Source organism: Acanthochromis polyacanthus, chromosome 6, assembly GCF_021347895.1.
Source record: "Acanthochromis polyacanthus isolate Apoly-LR-REF ecotype Palm Island chromosome 6, KAUST_Apoly_ChrSc, whole genome shotgun sequence".
Taxonomy (NCBI): domain Eukaryota; kingdom Metazoa; phylum Chordata; class Actinopteri; family Pomacentridae; genus Acanthochromis; species Acanthochromis polyacanthus.
This window is the reverse complement of record NC_067118.1, coordinates 30,263,209-30,286,897: the sequence shown is the minus strand read 5'-3', so window position 1 is coordinate 30,286,897 and position 23,689 is coordinate 30,263,209. Positions and strand designations below refer to the sequence as shown.

General features: G+C 42.4%; 2 protein-coding genes across 13 annotated transcripts in view; both read left to right on the top strand.

Annotated features, from left to right (window-relative positions):
- The window catches only part of LOC110958472 (serine/threonine-protein kinase WNK2), a 44,341-nt gene extending 37,243 nt beyond the window's left edge, over nt 1-7,098 (top strand). For 4 of the 8 annotated variants that reach the window (XM_051950208.1, XM_051950212.1, XM_051950206.1 and 1 more), the window contains 4 exons: nt 645-743; nt 3,409-3,453; nt 3,981-4,282; nt 4,417-7,098. In XM_051950208.1, coding sequence (XP_051806168.1) covers nt 645-743; nt 3,409-3,453; nt 3,981-4,282; nt 4,417-4,767 — 797 coding nt within the window. In that variant the 3' untranslated portion in view covers nt 4,768-7,098. Of the gene's footprint in view, nt 1-644; nt 3,059-3,408; nt 3,454-3,980; nt 4,283-4,416 lie in introns of those variants that run through there. The other 4 variants (XM_051950210.1, XM_051950209.1, XM_051950211.1 and 1 more) reach the window with 4 other exon arrangements.
- Nucleotides 7,099-7,507: 409 nt separating this feature from the next.
- brpf1 (bromodomain and PHD finger containing, 1) lies at nt 7,508-22,082 on the top strand. Of its 5 annotated transcripts, none has more exons than XM_022205029.2 (16): nt 7,508-7,747; nt 8,984-9,777; nt 10,104-10,293; nt 10,396-10,683; nt 12,091-12,608; nt 13,211-13,400; nt 13,489-13,620; nt 13,810-13,938; nt 15,342-15,711; nt 16,559-16,867; nt 16,976-17,254; nt 17,341-17,488; nt 18,811-18,944; nt 19,568-19,614; nt 19,710-19,864; nt 20,971-22,082. In XM_022205029.2, exons 2-16 carry the CDS (start codon nt 9,029-9,031, stop codon nt 21,152-21,154), a joined length of 3,822 nt encoding a protein of 1,273 aa, XP_022060721.1. In that variant the 5' UTR covers nt 7,508-7,747; nt 8,984-9,028; the 3' UTR covers nt 21,155-22,082. The 5 variants fall into 5 exon arrangements, with proteins under 5 accessions (XP_022060721.1, XP_022060718.1, XP_051806176.1 ...); XM_022205026.2 differs by having other exon boundaries at nt 19,499-19,614; XM_051950216.1 differs by lacking the exon at nt 7,508-7,747 and adding an exon at nt 7,769-8,195 and having other exon boundaries at nt 19,499-19,614.
- The last annotated feature ends 1,607 nt before the right edge of the window (nt 22,083-23,689 follow it).

The window sequence follows — 23,689 nt, the reverse complement described above, 5'->3', positions numbered from 1 at the left end:
AGTCAAAATATAAGCAATTATTAACCTGCTTATTGGTCTATAAAGGTTTGACAATTGTACAAAAAATTGACTAAGGTTGGTCACAGTACTCTTGAGCCAGGTCAGTAACCTTTCCTCAGAACAGATATTAGAACATGTTTTATGTTTTTTGTAAAGAAAATAGAGGGAATTTTTAGTGACTACAATGTCCCGATTATGCACATATGCTACCAGAATGTGCCCGAGTAAATATTCTACCTATAAAGGAGAATTTATTGCTGCTTTTCATTCCATTTAAATTAAAGCTGTTGAAAATATATCCACTGTCTACACTTGTATCTAACCTCATCAAATAAATAGACAAGCAACCACACCAACCCTCCACAGGACCTTTACCTGACAGGTGTTCTTTTTCCCAGCACCCTGAATTAGGCGCTCTGTTATCAGATTTAATTATTACATGAAAATCCATCATCAGCCTGATTAAAAATAGTTTTGCATTCATCACCAGATAACCCTGTGAGATCCTGCATATCGTGCACTCCGTCTTGGTGTCCTTTTCTGGTGCTTTTGATGGTGGGGGTTTCTCATCCCAGTCTATTTGCACTTTTACAAAGTGTCTCTCTTGTTTCTTCTCTTCTTCCCTCTTATATTCATTTTTACAGGCTGGACGGTTTACCACCAAACGTCAGAGAGAGTCACCTATAAATCTAGTAGCAAACCACGCACTAGATTCCTCAGTGGACCTGTGTCTCTGTCCATCTGTTTGTATTTGTTCTTTTCTATTTCCCCTCACTCATTTCCATCTTCTCTTTATTTAACCTGCCTCTTTCTTCTATCAGCCCATTTTTATATATCTATATGTAATACAGTGGATATCTTATTTCACCCTCCTCGAAGGCCTCCTCACCTGACATTCATCACCCATTTTCTAGTCCTACCACTCACACTTTCCTCAAAGCTTGTGTTCTGTATGATTTTTTTATTCTTACCGCCAGAGGATATCTACAACATGCACAAGTGATGTTGTTATGCTAAACTCGTATAAATAAAATCAGCTGAATCTGATTAATATAGACACACATTACCAAAATAAAAGGCTTGTACAACCAGGAAATGTTTCTTGCCCATCAAAAACCAATCAAAGAAGCAGGACTTTCTGTCTAGCTTGGGTTTGTTTTTGACTGCTTAAAGTCCCTTTAATCTTTTAGTGCTGTAAGATCTTATAATTGGCGCATAGATGTTTGTGGATGCTTATTTGTGGCACTTAAAGATGGATATCTGCACTGTTGATTCCCAGGATTGTCATTTTTTTGAAAAGAGCACAGCAATTACGACTTCCATAATAAAAACCTGTATCCTCTTGAAGCAGAAATCTCAGCCTTTATTTAATACCAAGTCGCCACCTGGCTTGAAATTGTTGTTTTCCATTTCTTAAGCATTTGTTGTCAGAAGTATTTACACTGTATTCTGATAGGACATCTGTGACAGAGACATTATCTGAACACAGTTGCTGCTTTAGAGTGAATTAATTAGGACGTCTGTGTGTAGAATGTCAAGTTCAAGTACTTTGGTGTTGCCCAGTAGTAGCTGAAGAAAGATGAAGCGACAGGCAGCAGTTTATACATTGTTAAAAATGAAAGCATCTCAATACGTCATTAATTCAAACAGTAACATAAATTAGATTTTTAAAAATCTCTTATCTCTGAAGAACTGTTGTATGATGTCTTCAGATGTCTTGCAGCTTATGCAGGAATTGAGATCTGATGTCCAAATGATAGCTAATTTTTGCAAGTTAAAATGTTTTTCCGTTTGTGCAAGTATAGAGGTTCCTCTGCTTCTTTATGCCAGCTCCAGGACAACTCAGGAGCATTCCCCTGTCTTATTGTTGTGCTTTGTTGTATAGTTGCACTCTATTTCTGCATGATTGGTTCATGTTCTGTGAGCAGTAGGTACAAAAAGAGTAACTACAATCTTTTTATTAATCCAGAATGACCCTTAAGAGCCATATTGAAGAATGTTGGCATCAAGATTGAAAAGGAAACATTTCAAGGCTGTGCTGCCTCTTATGCATTCGTGTGTGTGGTCGTTAATAACTAGGCTACAAGTAGCTTCGATGTAATAAGCACCTGTATCAGTACGCAGTCTTTCCTCTGGCAACCATCCACAACTCACAGAATCGTAGTTACATTCATAACTATTAATTTGTGGGTATATTTCCTCCTTCCCCTCATATGATTGCTTTGTGCTGTGCTTCTGGCTTAAAAAAAAAAAAAAAAAAAAGAGGCCCCACAAGCACACCGGGGCTTGCGAATGGCTAGTCCTGTCCAAACATGGGCCCGAGGTCAGATCTGAAACAAGACAGTGTGCCTGTTAGTTTAAGTGTGTGTGTGTGTGTGTGAGAGAGAGAGAGAGAATGCCAGGGTGTTTATACTTTATTTGTTGTGTGTCTTCATCCACTGTTAATTTTGATTGTAAAACATCCCCCAAGTCGAGGCACTTTGCCCAAGTCTGCAATCCTGTGTGTACTAACACAGAGAAAATCCCCCAACCCTCCCTGGTAGGCAGGGCCCCTTGCTATAGTAGAGGAGAGCTCTCTCCGTCCCTCATGTTTGGATGGAGAAGACGTGCATGGTGCAGGCGCCAGGCAGGGCAGTGATGGAGACTTGCTCCGCCGTACGAAGGGCTGTATCATTAATATTACTATTATTTTTTTCTCCTCCTCTCACCTCTCCTGAGTTACCTGCATGTTTCTTACCAATGCTGACTCTGATGAGTTCCAGCTAGTATCTATGTGCTCTTTAAGTTTTATTTCTTTTGGTTTCATGTTTTGTTTCACAGGCATTCTCACATCGACAAAGGGATCTCTTTTTTTTTTTTCCAGTCTTCCTTTCATAGAAAACACAATTTTCTTGTTAGGATCTGTCTCTACCAACTCATGGGCCAGTAATTCATAACAAATCTTGAAAAAACAATCCAATTTGTTATTCTTTTTAAATGCAGAGGCGATTTACATGATAGTGGCAGCATTTTACACAAGTTTTGTCCAACCCAGTATTGTAAAAAAAAAAAAAAGAAATGCTGTCACTTAATTTATATTCGACATAAAATATGATCCTGGTGAGGTCATTATAATTGCAGAAACTGACTAAACACGCAGCATCACAAGCCAAGGCAAAGTGTGCTCTCTCCTATGCTTGTTAGGTACACTTTCTAAGAGTCAACCTTTCATTTTAAAGAAAACACCTAGGCTCTTTCTTCCAGTCCTCCTCACTGATTTTTAAACCCCTTTCCTCCTTTTCCTCTTTCTCTCTCCCCACTTGTTTTAATAGCTGAATGTGCTTTTGAAGCAGCTTGTCCACATACTTGTGGTGTGCAGTGTGTCCTGGCCTAACTGTTTCTGTGTTGTGCTGTTTTACCTTTTTATAGGGTCCACTCTGAAACGACTATGTCTAGGCAAAGAGCGCAGTAGTAGTAACTATCTCATTTACTTTCTTACTCTCTGTCTTCTTTACTCTGTCCTCACTATTTTAGTCCTTATGTTTGTACACTTTTTTTCTCTGTATTGTTTTGGCACTTGGAAATGTGGAAGTTCTTGAAGATGTGGGAACTTTACAGATTTTTTGCGTTTATTTACGTTTCTTGTTTTGCATGGCGGTGTGCCTACATGTCTTGATTGCTGAAATGTGTCATTGCTTGCATATCAAACATTTCATTTTTCTGTAAATACTCATGAAAGTCGTGTATGTTGTAATCCTTTGGCTGCTATGTTGGCAAAATATGCGTCACAATCGTAGCTGTACGCACATTTACTCTAGCCTCGTTAAAATCATCAGGACTGTTGAAATGCTTTTATGAAGGTGACATCGTAGGTTCATTATGTTGAAAGAGCCCTGAATTCTGCCATGCAGCAGCCAATTGATTGGACAGTCGATCTTTTTTTGTTGTCTTTTGTTCTCTCTGAACTAGCCAGATTTTTAAAACCTTTTATGTCTTTTTAGGGTCCTCTCTCAACACCACCACCGCTCAGACAGCCTCCAGTCAGACGCAGCCGTCACTCACAGCTGCCACACCCTCGCCCTCTCCTCAACCAATCACACGGCTCGCTCAGGTCCAGACCAACAACAGCAACAACAAGAGAGGCACATTCACGGACGATCTTCACAAACTGGTGGATGACTGGACAAAGGAGACTGTAGCGGCAGCGAGTCAGCCACGACCCTCCCTGAACCAGATAAAACAGCAGAGACGCCAGCAGGACCTGGAAGGCAGACCGCCACCTATGGGAGCAGTTCCACGTGAGGTATTTGGAATTAAGATGTGCAGTCAGTGACGGAGGGGATTTATGATCAGTGTTCAGGTCGTACTTTAGTGTGACATTGTTAAATATGAGTCAGTCTATGCACTATTTGGTACAACGGCTCCCTTCTGTTCCAGATGAAATGCCATGTTGGTCCCAGCAAGTTCCAGCTGCCACTTTCATGCCCCCTGACTGCTGCTTTAGGCCCTGGTATGCCTGCATCTCTAGCTCCAAAGTCCTCAGCAATGCTCTCTCCTGGTTACCTTCTGCCAGTAGGCTCCTATGGTGGAATGGTTCCCGGTCCTCTTTACGCCCAGCAGTGGACTGGCATGCCTAGTCCTGTAGGGTCTGCAGTTCCAGTAGGCTTGCTTGGTGCTGCGCGAATGATGCCCTATGCTACGATGGCAAACCCAGGGATTCAAGCCTACCCTCTGGTCATGCACAACCCTGAGAATGGCCCCTGTTCAAAAACCACGAGGACTACCTGATCTGCTAAGTGAAGTTAGTTAGTGTGTGCGTGCAGGACAGTCCAGCTCCACTCTGCTCTGTTCATCAGAGCCACACGTGTACATAGTCCGGTCTTGTAAATAACATGAGCAAGTGTTGATATCGTTTATACACTGCATATATCTGTAGTAAATTGTGTGTGTGTCCGTATGAGCGTATACTATACAGTACATGTTAAGTGAGTATGTCTGAATGCCTAACGCTTTTTGGTTTTGGTCTTAACAGCCATACGAGACATTTTATCTGCTGTCACAAAAAACATATTTCACGTTATTCTTCATTACAGCAGTTTTCACATTGCTTTTGCCTTTCTGTGTTGCATATACTTTCTAAACACTACATTGGAATCCAAATACCAGTGGCTTGAGACGCAGTAACAGGACAGTATTTATGATGAAAATATTTGAAGGAATGTAGTGCCTTGAACATTGATTTTATTTTTTCTTTTGTGAAACAAAGCATGTCTGCATCCAAGTTTTTTATTTGACGGTAGCTTGAGTGCAGTCTTTTTTTTTTTTTTTTTAAATGCATTGCAGACAACTTTGTTTTTGGTTTACATATGAATGCCCTTGTAGTACTGCACTATTAACACAGTATATAGTCTTATTTAAATCCTGTTTTAACTCTTGTTTACTTTCCACCCCTGTGACAGATGGAATGCCATAGTGGTGAGATGTACCGATGCCTTGCAGAAACAAATGGTTAATGTACGACTGATGAGGGAAGGAAAAATAAAACGCCAGCAGCCAAAATCCACTCATTCAGGTCAAATGGTTCAGCTGGACACGGCCTCTTTTTGATAGGACGACAGATGCGTAGCACAGCACCAGAGCTGTCAGTGTTGTAGCCTTGTGCTTAGAGGAAAGGCGGTGTCCAGAGCCATACATACTGTACATAGTTCTTTCTACAGTATATGCCTCTGATAGTGTTCTGATCAGAATGTAGCAATTAATAGGTGAAGGCTTGAGGCTCAAAAGTGCAATTCAACCCCTCCGCAAAGCTTTGATCGTGGCCTTGCCACAAGCCTTATCTCTGACGTGTGCAACAGGAGCAAGCTGAAAAATTGAACAACATTACAAATCACAAAGCACCAGACAGTAATTACCAGGAAAAGTATAAATATTACAATCCACCCAGCAAACTCTGAATTCACTATTGCTAAATGTTCTTTCAACTTGGCTCGTACTCAGCATACACTGTATGTAAAATTTTCTGTGCAATCACCAGTTAAGGCTGACGTTTTAACTTATTCGATGTGTAAAGCTTGATTTTTATTTTATTTTTTTTGAATGCTGCTATTGTGTGTCAAGGTGATTCCACTGCATAGTCAAGCATTCTGCTCACATAAGATGGTACTTCAAAACAAGATAAGAGTCCTCAAATTAAATTAACAAATGAAATGCTCACAAAGCAGTGTTATTGCCTTGTTGAAATTTTGATGTCTTGATTTCACAGGTCGTTTTTAAAGACAGCCTTTTTTTCATTTTCTTTTCAATAATATATTGCAAAATTCAAATGATACTTGATGTGGGAGATTTGCACAACATATGGTCTCCCTTTATTCTATGTTAGAGTTCCTACACTGTATATAATGGGTTTCACCCGCCTGTACTTTTTTTATCACTGACAAGCATGGCCAACTTTTCATGTTCCACGAAGCAAAGATAAACAATACAGCTACTATGGTTAGAAGTCTCACATCTCCACAACACATTTGAAAGATTTCAGCACCCCAATCCTGCCAAGCTGTGAACTGTACAGTTTTCTTGTAGTTTGTATTTGTACATTTCGTTTGTTTGACTGTTGAGGGGTGGCGGTGGAAGAGGGGTTGCTTTGATGTATATTATTCCATCAATTCGGTTTGAATTGGACTTTTATAGGATATTATGCAGAGTCTTCTGCTTTGGTGAAATACTTCCAGTAGTAAGAGATTTCTGTTCTCTGTCACTTGTATCTGGTATGTTTTGTTCCACCTCCCTTGCTGCTAACACATGGAGAGCAGAGGAGGGAACAACTATAGCTGGCATATTCGTTTGGATGCAGTGATCAAGCTAGAGGTCTGAAGTGCACAGAGGAGGAGGAGGAGGAGGAGGAAGAAGAGTACTGACTTCTTTTCCTCTGCTAGTCTGTCTTCTCTCTGGACAACATTGCCCCCTGGTGAATATGCTCTGATTGTCAAAGGCTTGTATTCAAACTGTGTGGGATTGCTTTTGCCTGCTCTATGTCCCACTGCATTACCCCACCCTATCCTGCTGCACTCTTATCACAGACTGTATGTTGAGAGAGAGAAATAAATATTATTTTGTGCTTGATGGTCTGTCTCATTGTAGTTATTTCCATTTGAATACATTGATTATATCATATTAAAAGAACATTTGGGATTTGTCTCAAACTAAAAGAGTTAAAACAAAAATAAAGAATATAAGATAATACATTCTCAATCTGGAGGAAGTATTTTTTAAACTGTACTGGAAGTATTTCTAGACTGATTTGAAAGCCTGCTGTTTAAGCGGGCCAGACTTCTATCTTTGAGACGAATCCGCAGATTCGCAACATTCAACACGAAATCTGTGGGGAAAAAAATTAAAAGCAAAATAAAACGGTCAGCAGGCTCTGTGAATAAATGGAATTTACACGATCATGAAATCTCTTCTAAAATGTTCCCACGGGCTCCATTTTAGTGGAGAAGTAGGTCCTGCTTTGTGCGGCGAATGTGTCGACCCGCGTCCACGGCGGCGTAGCGCTACAGCAATGGTTGCCCCTTTTGTTCAAGCGAGTTCCTGAATTATTCCCAACACAATGAAATGATAGGGATAGTATATGGTTTCATAAAAACATTTCACTGTACCTACGCTTCCTGGGACATCATCTGGGATTATCTAATGAATTAAAAATCGATCTACAAGCCGTCTGAGCTGCCGTGAGCTTTCCGACGCACGCAGTCTTGAGGAACGTGGAGTAGTAAGTGTTTATAACGTTGGTCAAGGTCTGTAGTGCTAGCGTTAAACGGTTAAAAAGGGCTCGTTTGGTGCAGTATTGGGTCACATTTTGCCAAATGAAAGCTAGTTCTAGGCGCATTTTTGCCGTAGCGACGGTAATTCAGTTTAGCCTACTGTAACCTGGAAACATGAAGTGACGTTAGGTAGAGCCTTGATGCAAAATAAGCATGCCTGGCTATTTTCCTCATACCGCAAACACATTTCAGACATTTTTAGCTGCTAAGATGCTGAGTGGTTGATGGACCTCGATATGATTAAGCCTCACACACGCTGCTGCTGTGTGGTAACCTCATGAAATCAGACGTTAAACTGTCATTTAGCGACACAGTATCTGGGATTCACAGGGTGAGGTCATTGTGGAGGGAAACGCTGCTGCTGAATGGTCATTTTAGTTCCAGTCAGACTACAGCGTATGTAACTTCAGACACTCTCGTGCGTTTTATTTCTTACTAACTGGCTGAACCAAAGAGCCCTGTGAGGTTTACATCTGTCTCTGTCGGAGCTAACATTTGCTGTGAGGATGCAGCTTTGTGAATTAAACGTTCCTGAGCTGAATGAAGCACTGAGCGACGGTAAAGATGGATAAATAACAGACGCTACGGTTAGCTAATTAGTAAGCTTACTTTATGTCTTGTAGCTGCTCTCTGTAGCTATGCTCTTTGGAAAGTGACTGGCTGCTCTTATTTGCTAACCCCTGTTAGCTTGCTGGCTAACAGCAGCCCGGAATGTTTCATTGTTTGGGGCAACTGCTAACGTTAGCTGGATTAAAATACATTTAGTTTTGTGGTTGTGTTGGGGGCCTTTCAAACTAGCTAAAATTTTCTCCCCGCACAACTGGTCTCGCCTGATTAGTTTGAAGGCTCCAAACGAACTTCAATTTACAGTCAGCTGCTTAGCCGTGTGTTTCAATGCGAGACAGCTTGACACGACTGTGGGATCATAAACAGAAATGTTGACCTAAATTGCACCTGTTACTGGGAAACCGAGCACAACAATATGGTCGCTCCTGGGAGTCGGGGGGTACGGTCACGTGACTGCACCATAACAGGTGCACAACGTGCAGGCACGACTCGTCTAGACTGGTCTGTGCATCACTTCATTAACAATACCCAATGTGTGACTAATCTGCTGTACTTTGAAAGTATAGCAGTGCAATTACAATTAAATTATGGTCCCCCTGTTTGTTCCCCTGTTTCAGATGTAAACCTGAACACCATCTGTCCCAGCAGTGGCTGTTGGCACAATGGGGCTGGACTTTGATGTAAAGACATTCTGTCACAACCTGCGGGCCACAAAGCCCCCTTATGAGTGCCCCGTGGAGACTTGCCGGAAGGTCTACAAAAGCTACAGCGGCATTGAGTACCACCTTTACCACTATGACCATGACAACCCAACTCCTGCGCAGACTGTGCCCCAGAAGAAGAGGAAAGGACGGCCTCCTCGTGCTTCGCTAGCCGGTTCAGGGGATACAGATGACGGTGGAGGCAACGGGGGAGGAGGAGGAGGGCCGGGTCATGGGGGGAACACACCTGGTAGCCCCAACCGGTCAGAGCGCTCTCACTCTCCGGGGAGAGAGACCATGACTTATGCCCAGGCGCAGCGCATGGTGGAGCTGGAGATACAAGGACGCATTCACCGCATCAGCATCTTTGAGAACATTGACGTGGTGTCAGAGGAGGACAGTGATGCAGAGGATGCTCCACCGTCTGGAACTGGCAGCAGTGGTGGAGGGGTGTGTAACGGTAGCGACGGAGGTGCTGGGGGTAGCGAAGTAGGCGGCAGTGGCAAGGACCGCTCAGATATCCCATCTTCAAATGGGGGCAAAGCCACTCCAAAGTCTGGGAAGCACAAGAGTAAAGAGAAGAAGAAGGACGGTTCGTCTCATCATCACAGTGCTCAGTCTGGTCCTGCAGTCAAGCTCCCTGAGGCCGTGTTCAGAGAACTGGACCAAGAAAGACCTGACGCTCCTCCTCGGCCATCATCGTACTACAGGTCTGCAATAAGAAGTATTATCTGATTTCACAGGCAGGTAGAATACTTAGTGGCAGAATTATTCATAAGTACATGACAGGCTTTTTACAGAGCCTGGTAGAATAATTCACACAGTTTATTTGCAGTTGCATGGCTCATTGTTGGTCACATGTCAGGAAACCTCACCTCAGATTCCTCATCCTATTCTCTCTTTATTTCCTCTTTCTATAGAAAGTTGAAGTTGGTGCCGGTTATTTACTCTCAGTTAATTGCTTTTCTTTTTGTTCCATCTTCTGCTTTCAAAAATATATACACATTTTATTCTTCTCTTTAATTCTGCACTTAAGGTACATTGATAAATCCGTGGAGGAGCTGGATGAGGAGGTTGAGTATGACATCGATGAGGAGGACTACATCTGGCTTGACATCATGAACGACAAGCGGAGGCGTGACGGTGTGACACCCATCCCTCAGGAGGTCTTTGAGTACTTAATGGACCGCTTAGAGAAAGAGTCCTACTTTGAGAGCCACAACAAGGTACATGAACTGGGATGTTTCAGTGCTCAGATAATATTTAACCCCTGAAACACGCACAGATTGCATCCAGCTCTGATGTGTTCTCGTGCTCCTCTCTCTCAGGCCGACCCCAGCACCTTAATCGATGAAGATGCTGTCTGTTGCATCTGTAACGACGGGGAGTGCCAAAACAGCAATGTGATCCTGTTTTGCGACATGTGTAACCTGGCGGTACACCAGGAGTGCTATGGGGTCCCCTACATCCCAGAGGGCCAGTGGTTATGTCGTCGCTGCCTGCAGTCACCGAGCAGAGCTGTGGACTGTGCACTGTGTCCCAACAAGGGAGGCGCTTTCAAACAGACAGACGACGCTCGCTGGGCCCACGTAGTGTGTGCCCTCTGGATCCCAGAGGTAAATCCATACATCAGTGCATGCATGTTTGATTAGAATTACTTAATCATGCAGATATTGATGCACTCTGCATTGTCCAAGACTGTTAGAATGATGCATAAGTGCAGGCACCATATGCAAAAAATTATAGAGAGATTCGTAGCCAGATGAATATATCCATGGTTGTTGTACAATTTAGCAGCTCTCAGTCAATTTGCTGTCTCGTTGAAGCTTTTTACTAGCCTAGCCACACTAGACAACCCACGGCAACAAATTTAATTCTCTGCCAGGGTGGTTCTAGTTACACTCCATAAGGCTCGAGGTTGGATGCTCCTAAAACTGGCCAGACGAATCACCATGAAGTGTAGAGTCAGAAGGCGGGCGTAACTAAGTGACGACAGAGGCGTGACGATTCTGACAGAAACAACCGGAAACAACTAGCCTAGCCACGCTAGACAACCCACGGCAACGAATTTAATTCTCTGCCAGGGTCGACAACAAAAACGACAACAGTCGTTGAGCTCCATTAGCACCGACTCTGAATAATCTTTCTGTTAACATGTCTGTAATATACTTGAGCTTCACCCATTGACTGTATAAATAAGGCTTCACCGAACTACGGCATCCTCTGATTTCCGGCGCTCTAGGAGCCTATTCGTTGCGCTGATTGGTTGTATACCTACCCAATTGCTGCAGAGTGATTTGATAGACAACCTTTTAGCCCGCCTCCCTCCCTGTCGAGCGTGCCTAGACCATTGTGTCTTCAGAGCATGGGTCTAGCGCGGCTAGGCTAGCTTTTTACATTATGCTCAATGTCTTTGAATGATTGACACTGTTTACCATGCTTCTTTGAGGTTTATTACTAACTGTAAAATGTCAACGCACCACTGCGAGTTATACTCTCGGGTGGGATGGCCTGTTTTAGCCACCAGAAGGATCCATCATTGGTATATTTTCATATATGAGGCAATATTTTACTACTGCCTACCTACATTTGCTCCTTAACTGCACAGGAAAGTTCTGATCTTCACTTGATCCGCTCACAAGATCATCTGTTGCTTTCAGCTCCATATGTTTGTACTGAACTGGGTAAAAAGGCTTTGGTTTATTCTGCACCTTCTGCCTGAAATATGTTGTAGAAAGACTGGAAATTAACCGAGTTCATCACATTGAGTGCCTTTAAATTTAAACTGCGAGTTCTTGAGGCCGTTTCCACAACATGCACTTGTTTTTTATATCTTGCTTTTTTTTCGTATTTATGTTTTAACTGTGTAATTTTTTAACTGTGCTTTGTACTTTCTGCTGCCTATCTTGGGCAGGACTCCCTTGAAAATGAGGTTCTTAATCCCTCCTGGTTAAATTAAGGTTAAATAAAATTTTAAAAAAAAAAATTATCCCAGTAAAATGGATTTTGCTGTCATTCCTCAGGTCTGCTTCGCTAACACAGTCTTCCTGGAGCCCATCGATAGTATCGAGCACATCCCTCCTGCCCGCTGGAAGCTCACCTGCTACATCTGCAAACAGCGTGGCTCCGGCGCCTGCATCCAGTGTCACAAAGCCAACTGTTACACCGCCTTCCACGTCACCTGTGCCCAGCAGGCGGGTCTCTATATGAAAATGGAGCCCGTCCGAGAGACTGGGGCCAACGGCACGTCTTTCAGCGTCCGCAAGACGGCATACTGTGACATCCACACGCCCCCAGGATCGGCCCGGCCTTTGGGAGGAGTAGGTGGGGCCAGCATGGGGTCGTCTCACAGCGATGGAGAGCTGGAGGAGGACGATGAGCCCAGCATCGGCCACGATGACGACTCCAAGGGTTGGAGCTCCGAACGAGCAAAGAGGGCGAAGGCCAAATCCAGACTGAAGATGAAAAGAGCGAGGAAAATCTTAGCTGAGAGGAGAGCTGCTGCACCTGTGGTTTCTGTGCCCTGCATACCACCTCACAGGTAGGCAATTCACCTACACTGAATACCTGATGTTGACCTCCCAGGTTATCTTGTAATAGAAAAAGGCATGTGAAGCAGCAAGTTAATCAAAATCAGGGTTTTTCCTGGCTTGGAAAGGACATTCATGGGGTGGCTATGCACAGTAGTAGCATGATGAGTCCGCTTAGAGTGAAGGCAATAAGTCTTTGCTACTCTGTTTGATAGAAATGTATGTCTTTTCCTGTTATTTCTTACAGTTTGATTAACAAAAATGTGTATTATGCTTGAAAGAATAAAACCCAAGACCACCATTGTAAATAAAAAGTTATTCTTTTTTTCTTTAGTAATTTTGATTTTGGGCACAGGTAATTCTCCATTGGTGTTTGCTAAGACCTCTTTGGAATATTGCATGATGCAGGGAAAACCCTGAAACCCAAAATCATCAATTGTAGGAATAAATCAGGATCATATCACTGTGTTTTTCTGTTGCATACTAATCTGCGAGTGCTCTAAGGTGAAATCTCCGGGTTTTTTTGGAACAAGGAAGATATTCCCTATGACAATAGAAAAGATCTTTACATTTATGAAATGGAAGAGTTAACGCAGTGTTTGCTTCTCTCCAGGCTGAGCAAAATCACCAGTAACTTAACGGTACCCAGGAAGAGCCAGTTCATGCAGCGACTTCACAGCTACTGGACCCTGAAGAGGCAAAGTCGCAACGGTGTACCTCTTCTGCGTCGGCTTCAAACCCACCTTCAGTCACAGCGACACATTGACCCGCTCCCACCGCAGCCTTCATCGCAGCTTCCCTCGGTAAATTTTGTGTATTCTGCTGTTAGTTTGTGGTTTTCCCAGTGTCTGTCTTAGCATGTTTAAGGGTTTGTGCATTTTGGTGTTGCAGAGAGACAGTGAGGAGAAACAGTCTGCTTTAAAGGAGCAGCTAAAGGCGTGGCAGAGACTGAGGCACGATCTGGAAAGAGCGAGGCTACTGGTGGAGCTCATCCGCAAGAGGGAAAAACTCAAGAGGGAAACGGTGAGGCACAAATGCGATTGAGTTTATAACCCCAAATTTATTGGCAGGTTTTTCCAGTGAGCTGTATAGAATAGCGATTAGTATTTACGTCATTTCTTTATGTCAGTCTGAGTTGAATTTGTGTGTACATAGACACTTGTTGTTCAGGTGAACACGTTTGAAAATGTGTGTGAAAATGTGTGTGTTCAGATTAAAATGCAGCAGATGGCGCTGGAGATGCAGCTGACTCCTTTCCTGGTGCTGTTGAGGAGTACTTTGGAACAGTTACAGGAAAGAGACACTAACAATTTTTTCACTGAGCCTGTGCCGCTGGCAGAGGTAAATACAAACAAACACACACAAGAGGTTTGCATATTCAATTTCACTTTCTGTTTTTCATAGCAATATCGTTTTTGTGAATGTTGGTGTATTAATGTTTTTGCCTCCATTTTCATCCAGTAGTACTAGGGCTGTAGTAAACTGAAGTAAACTTTGGTCAACGAAAATCGTACCAACAGTTGATCGGTTGGAATATTCTTTTGCTGGGAATTAGCCATTGTAATAACAAAGTTTTCGTCTCAGCAAAAATAAGTGTCCTTTCATCACTATTTTGCAGAGAGACACCCATCATATCATTTTCTAGAGCGTGTACTCTCGACTCCTCATATCTTAATCTCCTCCCACCTGCAATGTGAGCGGAGGAGGCATGGAAAGAGAAGTTGAGGAAACAGGAATTTAACGAAATGAGAAATCCTCACCCCAAAGCGGTTGTTTTAAAGTTTAAATATGGCATGTGACATAGCTGTATGACCCGTCTATAGTTTTATTTTATCCTTTCACTGTGTTAAATGATCTGTTAGATGGGCAGGACAGTGCTAATCATAACTCATAGTGTATATTTACTTCTAGTTCAATCCACAACATGGCAGAATGTGATGAGAAAGTACGAATGTCATCCATTTTTATTTAACGTACACAAGCAATGTGAAGGAAGAAAGTCATGGAACACAAAAAAAAACAATACTAAGCAAATAAAGAGTGACATATTAAGTGGTTTATATAATATATGCACATTTGTAGAGCTATTGAGTGATGTAACACTGACAAATTAGCCAACAGTTTTTGAATGATTTATCACGTTGAGCTGAAAGAAAACCGCTGTTTGCAAAGTTGACACCCAGCTTTTTGGTCACAGGTTTTAACATAATGCAGCCACATCGATCATTTCTTTAACCTGGTGTCAAATGTTTTGGAGCCGACTCAGAGTAAATGTTCAGTAAATGTTAGATAAATGAAACCTAGCAGTTTTCATTACGCTGATTGAGTTAAAAGTTGTAAAAATGTGATAGTGTTGACGGGTAGTCAGATCCTCCCTTCACCAAAAATGATGGATGAATCCTGGAAATCTGTTGATGTAGAGCTTTTCTCCTTTTGAAATGAACAACAGATTGATTAGTGATAAGTTGGGTGGATGAGCGCATACTTACTGACCAATTGATCAGTCAGTGTTGACACTACAGCCCTAAGTAGTACATGGTGTGTTCTTTATGTTCTCTCTTAGTGGTAGCAACCTCAAAAATTCTGTATTTGTCTTCTGTCATTGAATAGACAGTCATCATTAAATGATACCTTTTAAAGCAACTTTTAAACTCTCATCCTTGCTAAAAAATTCACTGTGTCATACAAACGCACATTAAAAGGTGCAGGCCGTAGCTCTGTGTGATTACTGCTCTATCCCACAGGTGCCAGACTACCTGGACCACATTGACACTCCAATGGACTTTCAGACGATGTGGAACTTGCTGGAGTCCCATCGCTACCTTACTTTTGAGGCCTTCGAGGCTGACTTTGGTCTTATTGTCAACAACTGCCTAAAATATAACGCCAAGGACACAGTTTTTTACCGCGCCGCCCTACGGCTCAGAGAGATGGGTGGGGCCGTCATAAGAACGGCCAGACGCCACGCTGAGCGGATTGGTTTCGACTATGAGACCGGCATGCACCTGCCTCGAGAACCAAGCCCAGACAGCCAACGGGACCAAGAGAGAGAGAGAGAACGGGAGCGAGAAAGGGAGAGAGAAAGAGACCGGCCGTTGTCTTCCACTGAAGATGGTGAGTGTTTGACTTTGACTGGGAGATTGTTGGCAGCCAAAACATTCTCCTTTAGTACCAGTGGAGGGATGAAATATTTCAAACGAATTATATTTTAAAAGAACTTCTAGGTCACATTTTGTGGCCAATTAAAAGCTTGCACTTGGAGTCAATGCAGTATATTCTAAAGTGGTAAGTCAGGATCATTTGGCAGGGTGGAGGGTTGATGAGATGATGAAATGCTTTATTTCACTACACCACACAAATGTGAATGAAACACTAGAGAGCATTAGGGTGGCTAAGAAACTGGAAGAGAAGTGGATGGCACAAGTGTATAATAGAGCCAGACATGAATTGTGGTTGACATTATGGTAAAAGAGTGAAAGCTGGTACAGACATACTAAAGTCTAGTGTTCACGGTTCTGTGGACTTTGACATTATTTGGTTTATTATTATTGTTTATTAAATGCCACTGTCAATTTTAATGCATTCTTAGTCATAAACTGTGAGCATTGGAACAGTATGTGTGTCAAATAAGACAGCTCAATAAGAATTTATTGTAGAGATGAGAGATGTGTGCTACAGTAAAGCCTTATGAACAGCAGATGGCGCCTGACAGTCATGTAAATCAGTTCTCAGCTTAAATCTCATCACAACTCCTCAGTTGTCAATGCTGGCTTTTTGCTTCACTATTTCTTTGTTTTAACAACAAAGAAAATTAAGTTAACAGATTAAGTTTGATCTACCAAATATTTTGTTCACGAAGCTAAAAACAGCGCCCCTTTATTTGATAGTTTTCAGTCATATTTGACCGCCTTTATGATTATTTCATCGTTTTATCTTTGACATATTTAACTGCCTTTTACAGACCTGCTGCTGCCAGAAAACAGGCGCAGACTGCCACTGGAAGAGCAGCTGCATTACCTGCATTCACGCCTTGATGAGGTGAGCTCGGGGAAGCACAGCATTGGTCAGTCTCGCAGAGCCAAAGCTCTGAGAAAAGAGATCAGCGTGATCAAGAGGAAGCTTGCACACCAGCGGGAGGGAGGCTCTGGCATGGGGGGCCGGGAGTCTGTGGGCGGAGGAGATCGGGGCTCTTCCCTGCCCCATCACTCATCATCTGCAGGACACCACGACGAGGGAGGAGAGAGCAGCAGTCAGGAGATTGGTGGAAAGGGTAAGTCTAGGGAAATACATCAGCATCATTAATGTGCCACATGATAAAAGGAAAGCAATACTGTAAACTCTGGCTTGTGTTTTAACATAAACTTCTCTTTCCATCAAGATCTCAGTGTGTCCTCATCTGCCCTGGCTCCAGAGGTGGGCCGTCGGACATCCGTCCTCTTCTCTAAGAAGAACCAAAAAATGGCTGGACCCCCTAAAAGGCCAGGACGGCCCCCTAAAAACCGGGACGCTGGTTACGGCGGTGCAGGGGTGAGCCAAAGCCCCATCGGACCCCCACAGCTGCCCCTGCTGTCAGTAAACAGGCAGAGGAAGAGACCTCGCAGCCCCCATACCAGCTCCAGCTCCGACAGTGACAGCGACAACGACGACCTGCTGCCAGGTTGGCTCGGACAGAGTGCACCAAACTTTTCCTGAGCAGTTTTTCAGTGACACATCCGCTGACATGTCTCTGTCTCTTTCTCTCAGGTTTGCCAAGTAACGGCTTCGACACGGGAAACCAGCCAGTAACAGAAAGCTTCCGGGTGTACAGAAATGAGCCTCGCCTCCCTCGTTCCAGCTCAGACTCTGAGTCCACAACCAGCAGCAGCAGCAGTGCAGCTTCTGACAGAACCAGGTGATTAAAGCATGTGCCAGTTATTCAAAAAAATTCCTCTGACACACTTTTCAGGGTTTCTGCAGGGCATTAGAAGCATCAATAATCATTAAATTGATTTTGTGAAAATGAAGGCATTAAAAATCATTAACTTTGATTCTCAGTGGCATTAAAAGTTCTTTCTGCAGTTTTCAAGATAAAATATTTGATAATATTAATATAATAGTATGTAATTATAGACTGCATTTCGTCAGATATATGTATATATATATATATATATATATATATATATATGCATCTGCATAAGCTGAAGCATTGCGGTATTTGTTCCGACTGGTCAGGTACAAAAACTGCGTGTTTGGAAAGTGGCCAGCAGGTTGGACCAGGTGGAGGAGAGCTGGGAAATACAAATTCGGCAAAAATGGTTAGAAAATGTGGAATTCAGAGAATGACTGCAGCCCGTAGGTGGTCAGGGGTGGTTTCCAGATTCAGAAATGATGAGATGTTTGGACAGTTTTCATATAGAAGTCATCTTTTACCAAAAAAACCCAAACCTGTGTAATTTGTTGAGTTCACGGTCGTGGCATTAAAATGTTTACAGTATACCATTAAAATGGCATTAAAAAGCAGCTGATTGCTGCAGAAACCCTGTTTTTTTTTGTTTTGTTACCAACATAGGCGTCAGTTTAGGGGGGGACGGTGGGGATGTGTCCCCCCCACTTTTTGTCAGGGATCATTTTGTCTCCAACACATTCAAATTCTTCACATGTAAGCCGTTGTAAACCCAGTTATTTTCAGCAGTATAGAAAATTCTGACGCTCCTGAACGCACCATCCACACTCGGCTGAGAGTTACACAGACACGCAGCACACCTTCGTGAGGTTAAAAAAAAAACGTGCAGATGCAAAATTTGCGCCTGTGCCAAGTGGAAGCTCCGACCAGAGGCGTGCAGGGGCAAAATTTCGGCCCGGGAGAATTAGTACTATAGTGGCCCACAGACCCCTCTACCCACATGTACCAATAGCTCAACAGCTTGAGCCTCTGCCTTTAGTGCGGTGGTTGTGAGTTCGAACCCAGACTGTGACATTTTGCTGTCGTTCTTCGACATTTTCTCAAAGTGCTGTGGTCTCCATCCCCCCCACTTTTAAAAACAAACTGACGCCCTTGGTTACCAATGAACCAAATAGCTACATGTAAAGTGACAAACCAGGTGTTGCTTCTTTGTTTTACAGTTTTACTTGCTATGGTTTAGTTCCTGCATGCTCAGCAAGCAAACTATCTTTTATCTGTCAACGCTTGTAATAAATGTGTATCTTAATAGTGTTGTGTGCTTTTTCTCGCAGCACCACCCCGTCTAAGCAGGGCAGAGGGAAAGCGTCGTTCTCTCGCTCCGCCTTCCAGGAGGACAGCAGCGAGGAAACATCAGGGACTGAAAATGATTCCTACTCAGTCGGAGGCTCACGGAGCGTTTCACACTGTAAGCACATTTTAACACGCTGAAACCAAAACAGTGCACCTGCAGTTTGTTTCTATTTATGTCAGCAGTGAGTGACATTTTCTCAGATCGACCTTATTATTTATGCTGCCATTTGACGGTAAAGAACCAGATAGTTTTGCAGTGAAATTAAGTGCAGGGGCAGGAAAGAACTACTAATTTGTGGTTGATGGCTCAAAAGCAGCGTAGGCGCACAAACAATATGACATTCTTAATTTTCCATACTCGTCATTGTTGGAAACTGTTGAAGCCACCTGACACAGGGACAGTGACTGTAGCTGTTGAAATAAGAAACACGGTCAAAGAAAAAGAGATGAATGGGTCAGTTTTTACTTAAGACCCAGCACTTAATGAATTGTACCTTGCATCAACAGCCTAGTTTCCCCAGAAACAGGTGATTACTGTGGATATTTAACATATTTCAAAGGAAAGGGAAGTGGGTTGTCATAAATTCTTAGAACGCGACTATGTACACAGTACCCATTTAATACCTAGAAGCAAGGCTGCATAATGGTGATTGGTTTCCTTATTGTCAGTGGTGCGCAGTCGGGACAGGTCAGGGTGCTGGATGACCTCTGATGACTATTCTTCTCTGGACGCTCTAGACCTGGTGTGGGCCAAGTGCAGAGGCTATCCTTCATATCCGGCTCTGGTGAGACACAAGTGGACACCACAAATGGTCAAGTGAGCTGTGATCTCTCCTGTGGCTGCAAGTCTAATCTTCTTCATGCCACTGTTTGCCTGCAGATCATTGATCCAAAGATGCCCAGGGAGGGGGTGTTCCACCGGGGCGTCCCAATCCCTGTCCCCCCTTTGGACGTACTGAAACTGGGGGAGCAAATGACCCAGGAGGCCAGAGAACACCTGTTCCTGGTTCTTTTCTTTGACAACAAGAGAACTTGGTCAGTGCTTTGGGGTTTTGTCTCATATTTTTGTATTTGCAAACTTTAATGTCACAGATTTTGTACTGTTTTTCTGATCTAGATACAAAAAAAATACAGGATGCAAGCAAAAAGGCGTCTGAAATTACTGGATGTGCGCACACAAGTAACTCTGTGGCAATACTTCAAAGCAAACTCAAGTCTTTTTACTGAGACACAGGACGACAACACGTAGCAGAAATAGGGCAAATGCGGTTTTAGAGAAACGGGGGAAAGAACACACCGTATTTTAGGTCATCTTATTCATGTACATTTAGTGTCTCTTCAGTTTGAAAAAAAAAAAAAACACACCATGAGAAACATACTAACAGTTTGAAGGCATTCGGAAGTTCATCTGCTTTCAGGTCGTACCCTGTAAGTCACCTGAGCTCAGTATTCTTTGAAGAAAATCAGTGGGCTTATTATGCCTTCAGAGGAATTTTTACTCCACTTTAACCCTCCTGTTGCCTTCATTTTCAGGCACCAAAAATATTGTTTCCCTGTCTGAAATTTTTTTTAAAAATTCAGCAAAAAAAATCCCCAAATTTCAGAAAAATTGCAAAACCTTCATGAAGAAAAATTCCAATAATTCCTTAAACGTTTCCCCTAAAAATTTTATTAAATAAATAAATAAAAAATCCAACCAAACTTAGCAAGAAAATTCTTGTAAATATTTTCAAAAAATGAGTGAAAATCTTCCAGAAAAAATCCTAAAAATATGTGAAGTTATTACAGATATATCAGCAAAACTTCTGATATTTTCTTAAGAACATTCACAAAAAATCAACCAAAAATCCAGCGAATTTCGCTGGATTTTGGTTGATTTTTTGTGAATGTTCTTAAGAAACTTTTTTTTTTTTAACTTTCCTTTTTTTTTCCACCAAAAAATGCTCAAAAACTCCCAAAAGTTCCCAGAAGTTTCACCGTGAAAATATGCTTTTTGTCCACACTTTCAAACTTTGTTTGACCCGCAGGACAACATGAGGGTTAACAAGATATTTCCTCAGTCTGAATTCACTGACTGGCATGTGCATCGATTTTCTTTTTGCAAGTATTACACAGTAACGTATGTGTTTGTGTGCGTGCAGGCAGTGGCTGCCACGCTCGAAGCTGGTGCCGCTCGGCGTGGACCAGGAGCTGGACAAGGAGAAGATGCTGGAGGGCAGGAAATCCAACATCCGCAAGTCAGTGCAGGTGGCCTACCACCGTGCCATGCAGCACCGCAGCAAAGTGCAGGGAGACCCCAGCAGCGAAACCAGCGACAGCGACTGAAATCAAACGTGCATGCAAAAACAAACCTTATGTGTTGGTCCTTGCAGTTGTAGTGGAGTTTATGTTTCTCTCTAGAGAGCCCAGCCCTACATGATAGATTACATGAAAACAGTGGCAGTAGCAAAGAGTGGAGGAAAGAAATCGTCCGCTACTTTGGCCCCGAGACACACACACACACTCACCCACACTAAGCCGTATTTAATCCGACGTGTAAAATATTGTATTTAAGAGAAGTGAAAGAAAAAATGGTATTGATAATAATGATGGACAAAAATATGTTCAGAGTCATGAATTAAGATTTTCCTTGTATGTGGTCGATACGCGCTTAATAACAGCTGAGATAATGGTTTACAGCTTCAGAAAATGAACCTACACTATTGTGTACACTCGACTCAACCGTTTCCTGTCTTTTTCCCCTCACATAGTCACACGTGTTGTCTTACATGTGAACAGGGAAATGCATGCAGTGTACGTTGAATGCACACACTGCAGGTATGGCTGCCAACGCCTCAGCACATCTTCACATCCATCGTCACCTCTCTGAAAGGAAAAAGAAAACAGGCCTGGTGCTAGTGTCGAGTCATTTGTCAGAGCAGCACAAACAGACTGTTGCGGCCTGAATTATGGGCAAACCGAGGTTACTGTAATTTATTCTGCTGACTCCTTATCAACAAGATCCACAAGCTTGTTTCAATTTGGACTGTGTCTAATCACTCTGGCTGCACAAGACATCGCTGTGTGGTGCTTTTTCATTTGTCAAGTCTGTTTGTCACCTGTTTATACGGTTTTGTTAACATATGTACGTGTCACACAGGCCATTGGTCCATGAATAATGTCTTAGTCTCAGGCTGATGGCTTTAGATCTTTTATATATACAGATTACATAAAGATAGAACTTTAATAAAAAAAAAGAATTGAGTTTTTTAAACCTGTGGTTTGTGCTGTCTTCACTCTTCAGTGTTCCTCTTAATTTCCTGCTTTACGTTCAGCAGAATCTTCTGACCCTCCCTTTACTGCTTTTCGAGTAAAGGGTGAGTCATAAACATTTCTCAAGAGCTTCTCCCCCTGATGCTCTGATAATGATTCATACAGGCTGACAGTGGTTGGGGGAAGATTTGCTGTCAATAAGTGTGGCCAGTCAAGTTGTTTGTGTCCATTAAGAAAGTGTGATGACGATGCAAAAGACCAAGTAAATGTGTTAGGGTTCCTATTTGTCTGCCTGCTCAAGTTCACTTCCTCTTATAACAGTCAAAGTATTGCATGTATAAAAGCATTGTTCAGCCCGTAAGCTTCCCTTGTTGTACCTGAGGGAGTTAATGGCATGAAAAAGAATGGACTTATTGTATGCTGTATGTTTACCAAAACTAATCATTCATTCCTCTCTTCATGAGATTAGTACAGTTGCAATCACTGATCATAAATCCCTCACACTAGTTGTGCAAGAACCCTGCTCAAGGCAGTATAGTATATAAAGAACAGACTCACTGTATACTGGTTCTACATGTCAGACAGCCTTTACAACAAGCGCGTGTTCATGTTCTTACAGTGTATCATTAGGTTGCCCATTAATTGTACCTGATTTTAAAAAAATATCTCCATAATAATAGCAGATGATATAACAAAAATATTGAGATTTACACAGAAAATAAACAGGATACCACAAATGTACTTTAGCCATTAATCAGTATTTCCACCCTCTGACAGTATATGAGGCATTCATTTCCCACAAGCTGACTGACTGTCATGTTATTTACATTATCAGTTGCAACATGAGCTTATTTGACTGCGATGACAAATATCTCTTAATGACCAATATGACTTTCCTAACCTCAAATCAGAGTTATTGATCACTTTTTCCACACATAAAGATCCCCCACCCCACTGGAGCGCCCACGCACAGCGACATTTATGTGTTTACATTTGTAACCACAACACCTTCTCTCTGTAAAGGCGCCTCGTTTCCCACCTTCAGCATCTGCTCAGAACGTGAGTGGAAGCGACTGATAAGCATCAGTCAGCGGTTTCAGCAGATGCACTTAGCACAGATGATGGCATTAAGATGTTTTGGAAACTGTTTTTTTAAGTCCCGTTTTAGCTTTCCGCTCTAACTGTAACTTGCACCGTTCTGTACTGTTTCTCTTTAACTGTCATGCATGTCTGAGCAATCAGCATGTAATTAGAAGGATGCTATGTTTTGCTTATATGCATGAAATGATGATCTGATCAGATAATTTACCACAGTAGTTGCTTAATCAGAAACTGACAATCTTTGGGTATATTTATCTTACAAGCAATAACGTAAAAAAAAAAAAACTCACATTTTGATCTCTACAGTCTTGAGTTTTCACAAATGAACTACAATCACGGAAAAAGAACATTTAGATTCACACTGCCATTCTTTAAAGCCTTTCCTAAAGCAGAACTATAACCAAAAGTTTGCATGTGTGCGTCTTTTATCGGCAAGGAACTTGTAATTGAAACTTGTCACATAAATGTCAGGGAGTTACAAGACTGCAGCCTGATATTTGAGGTTTT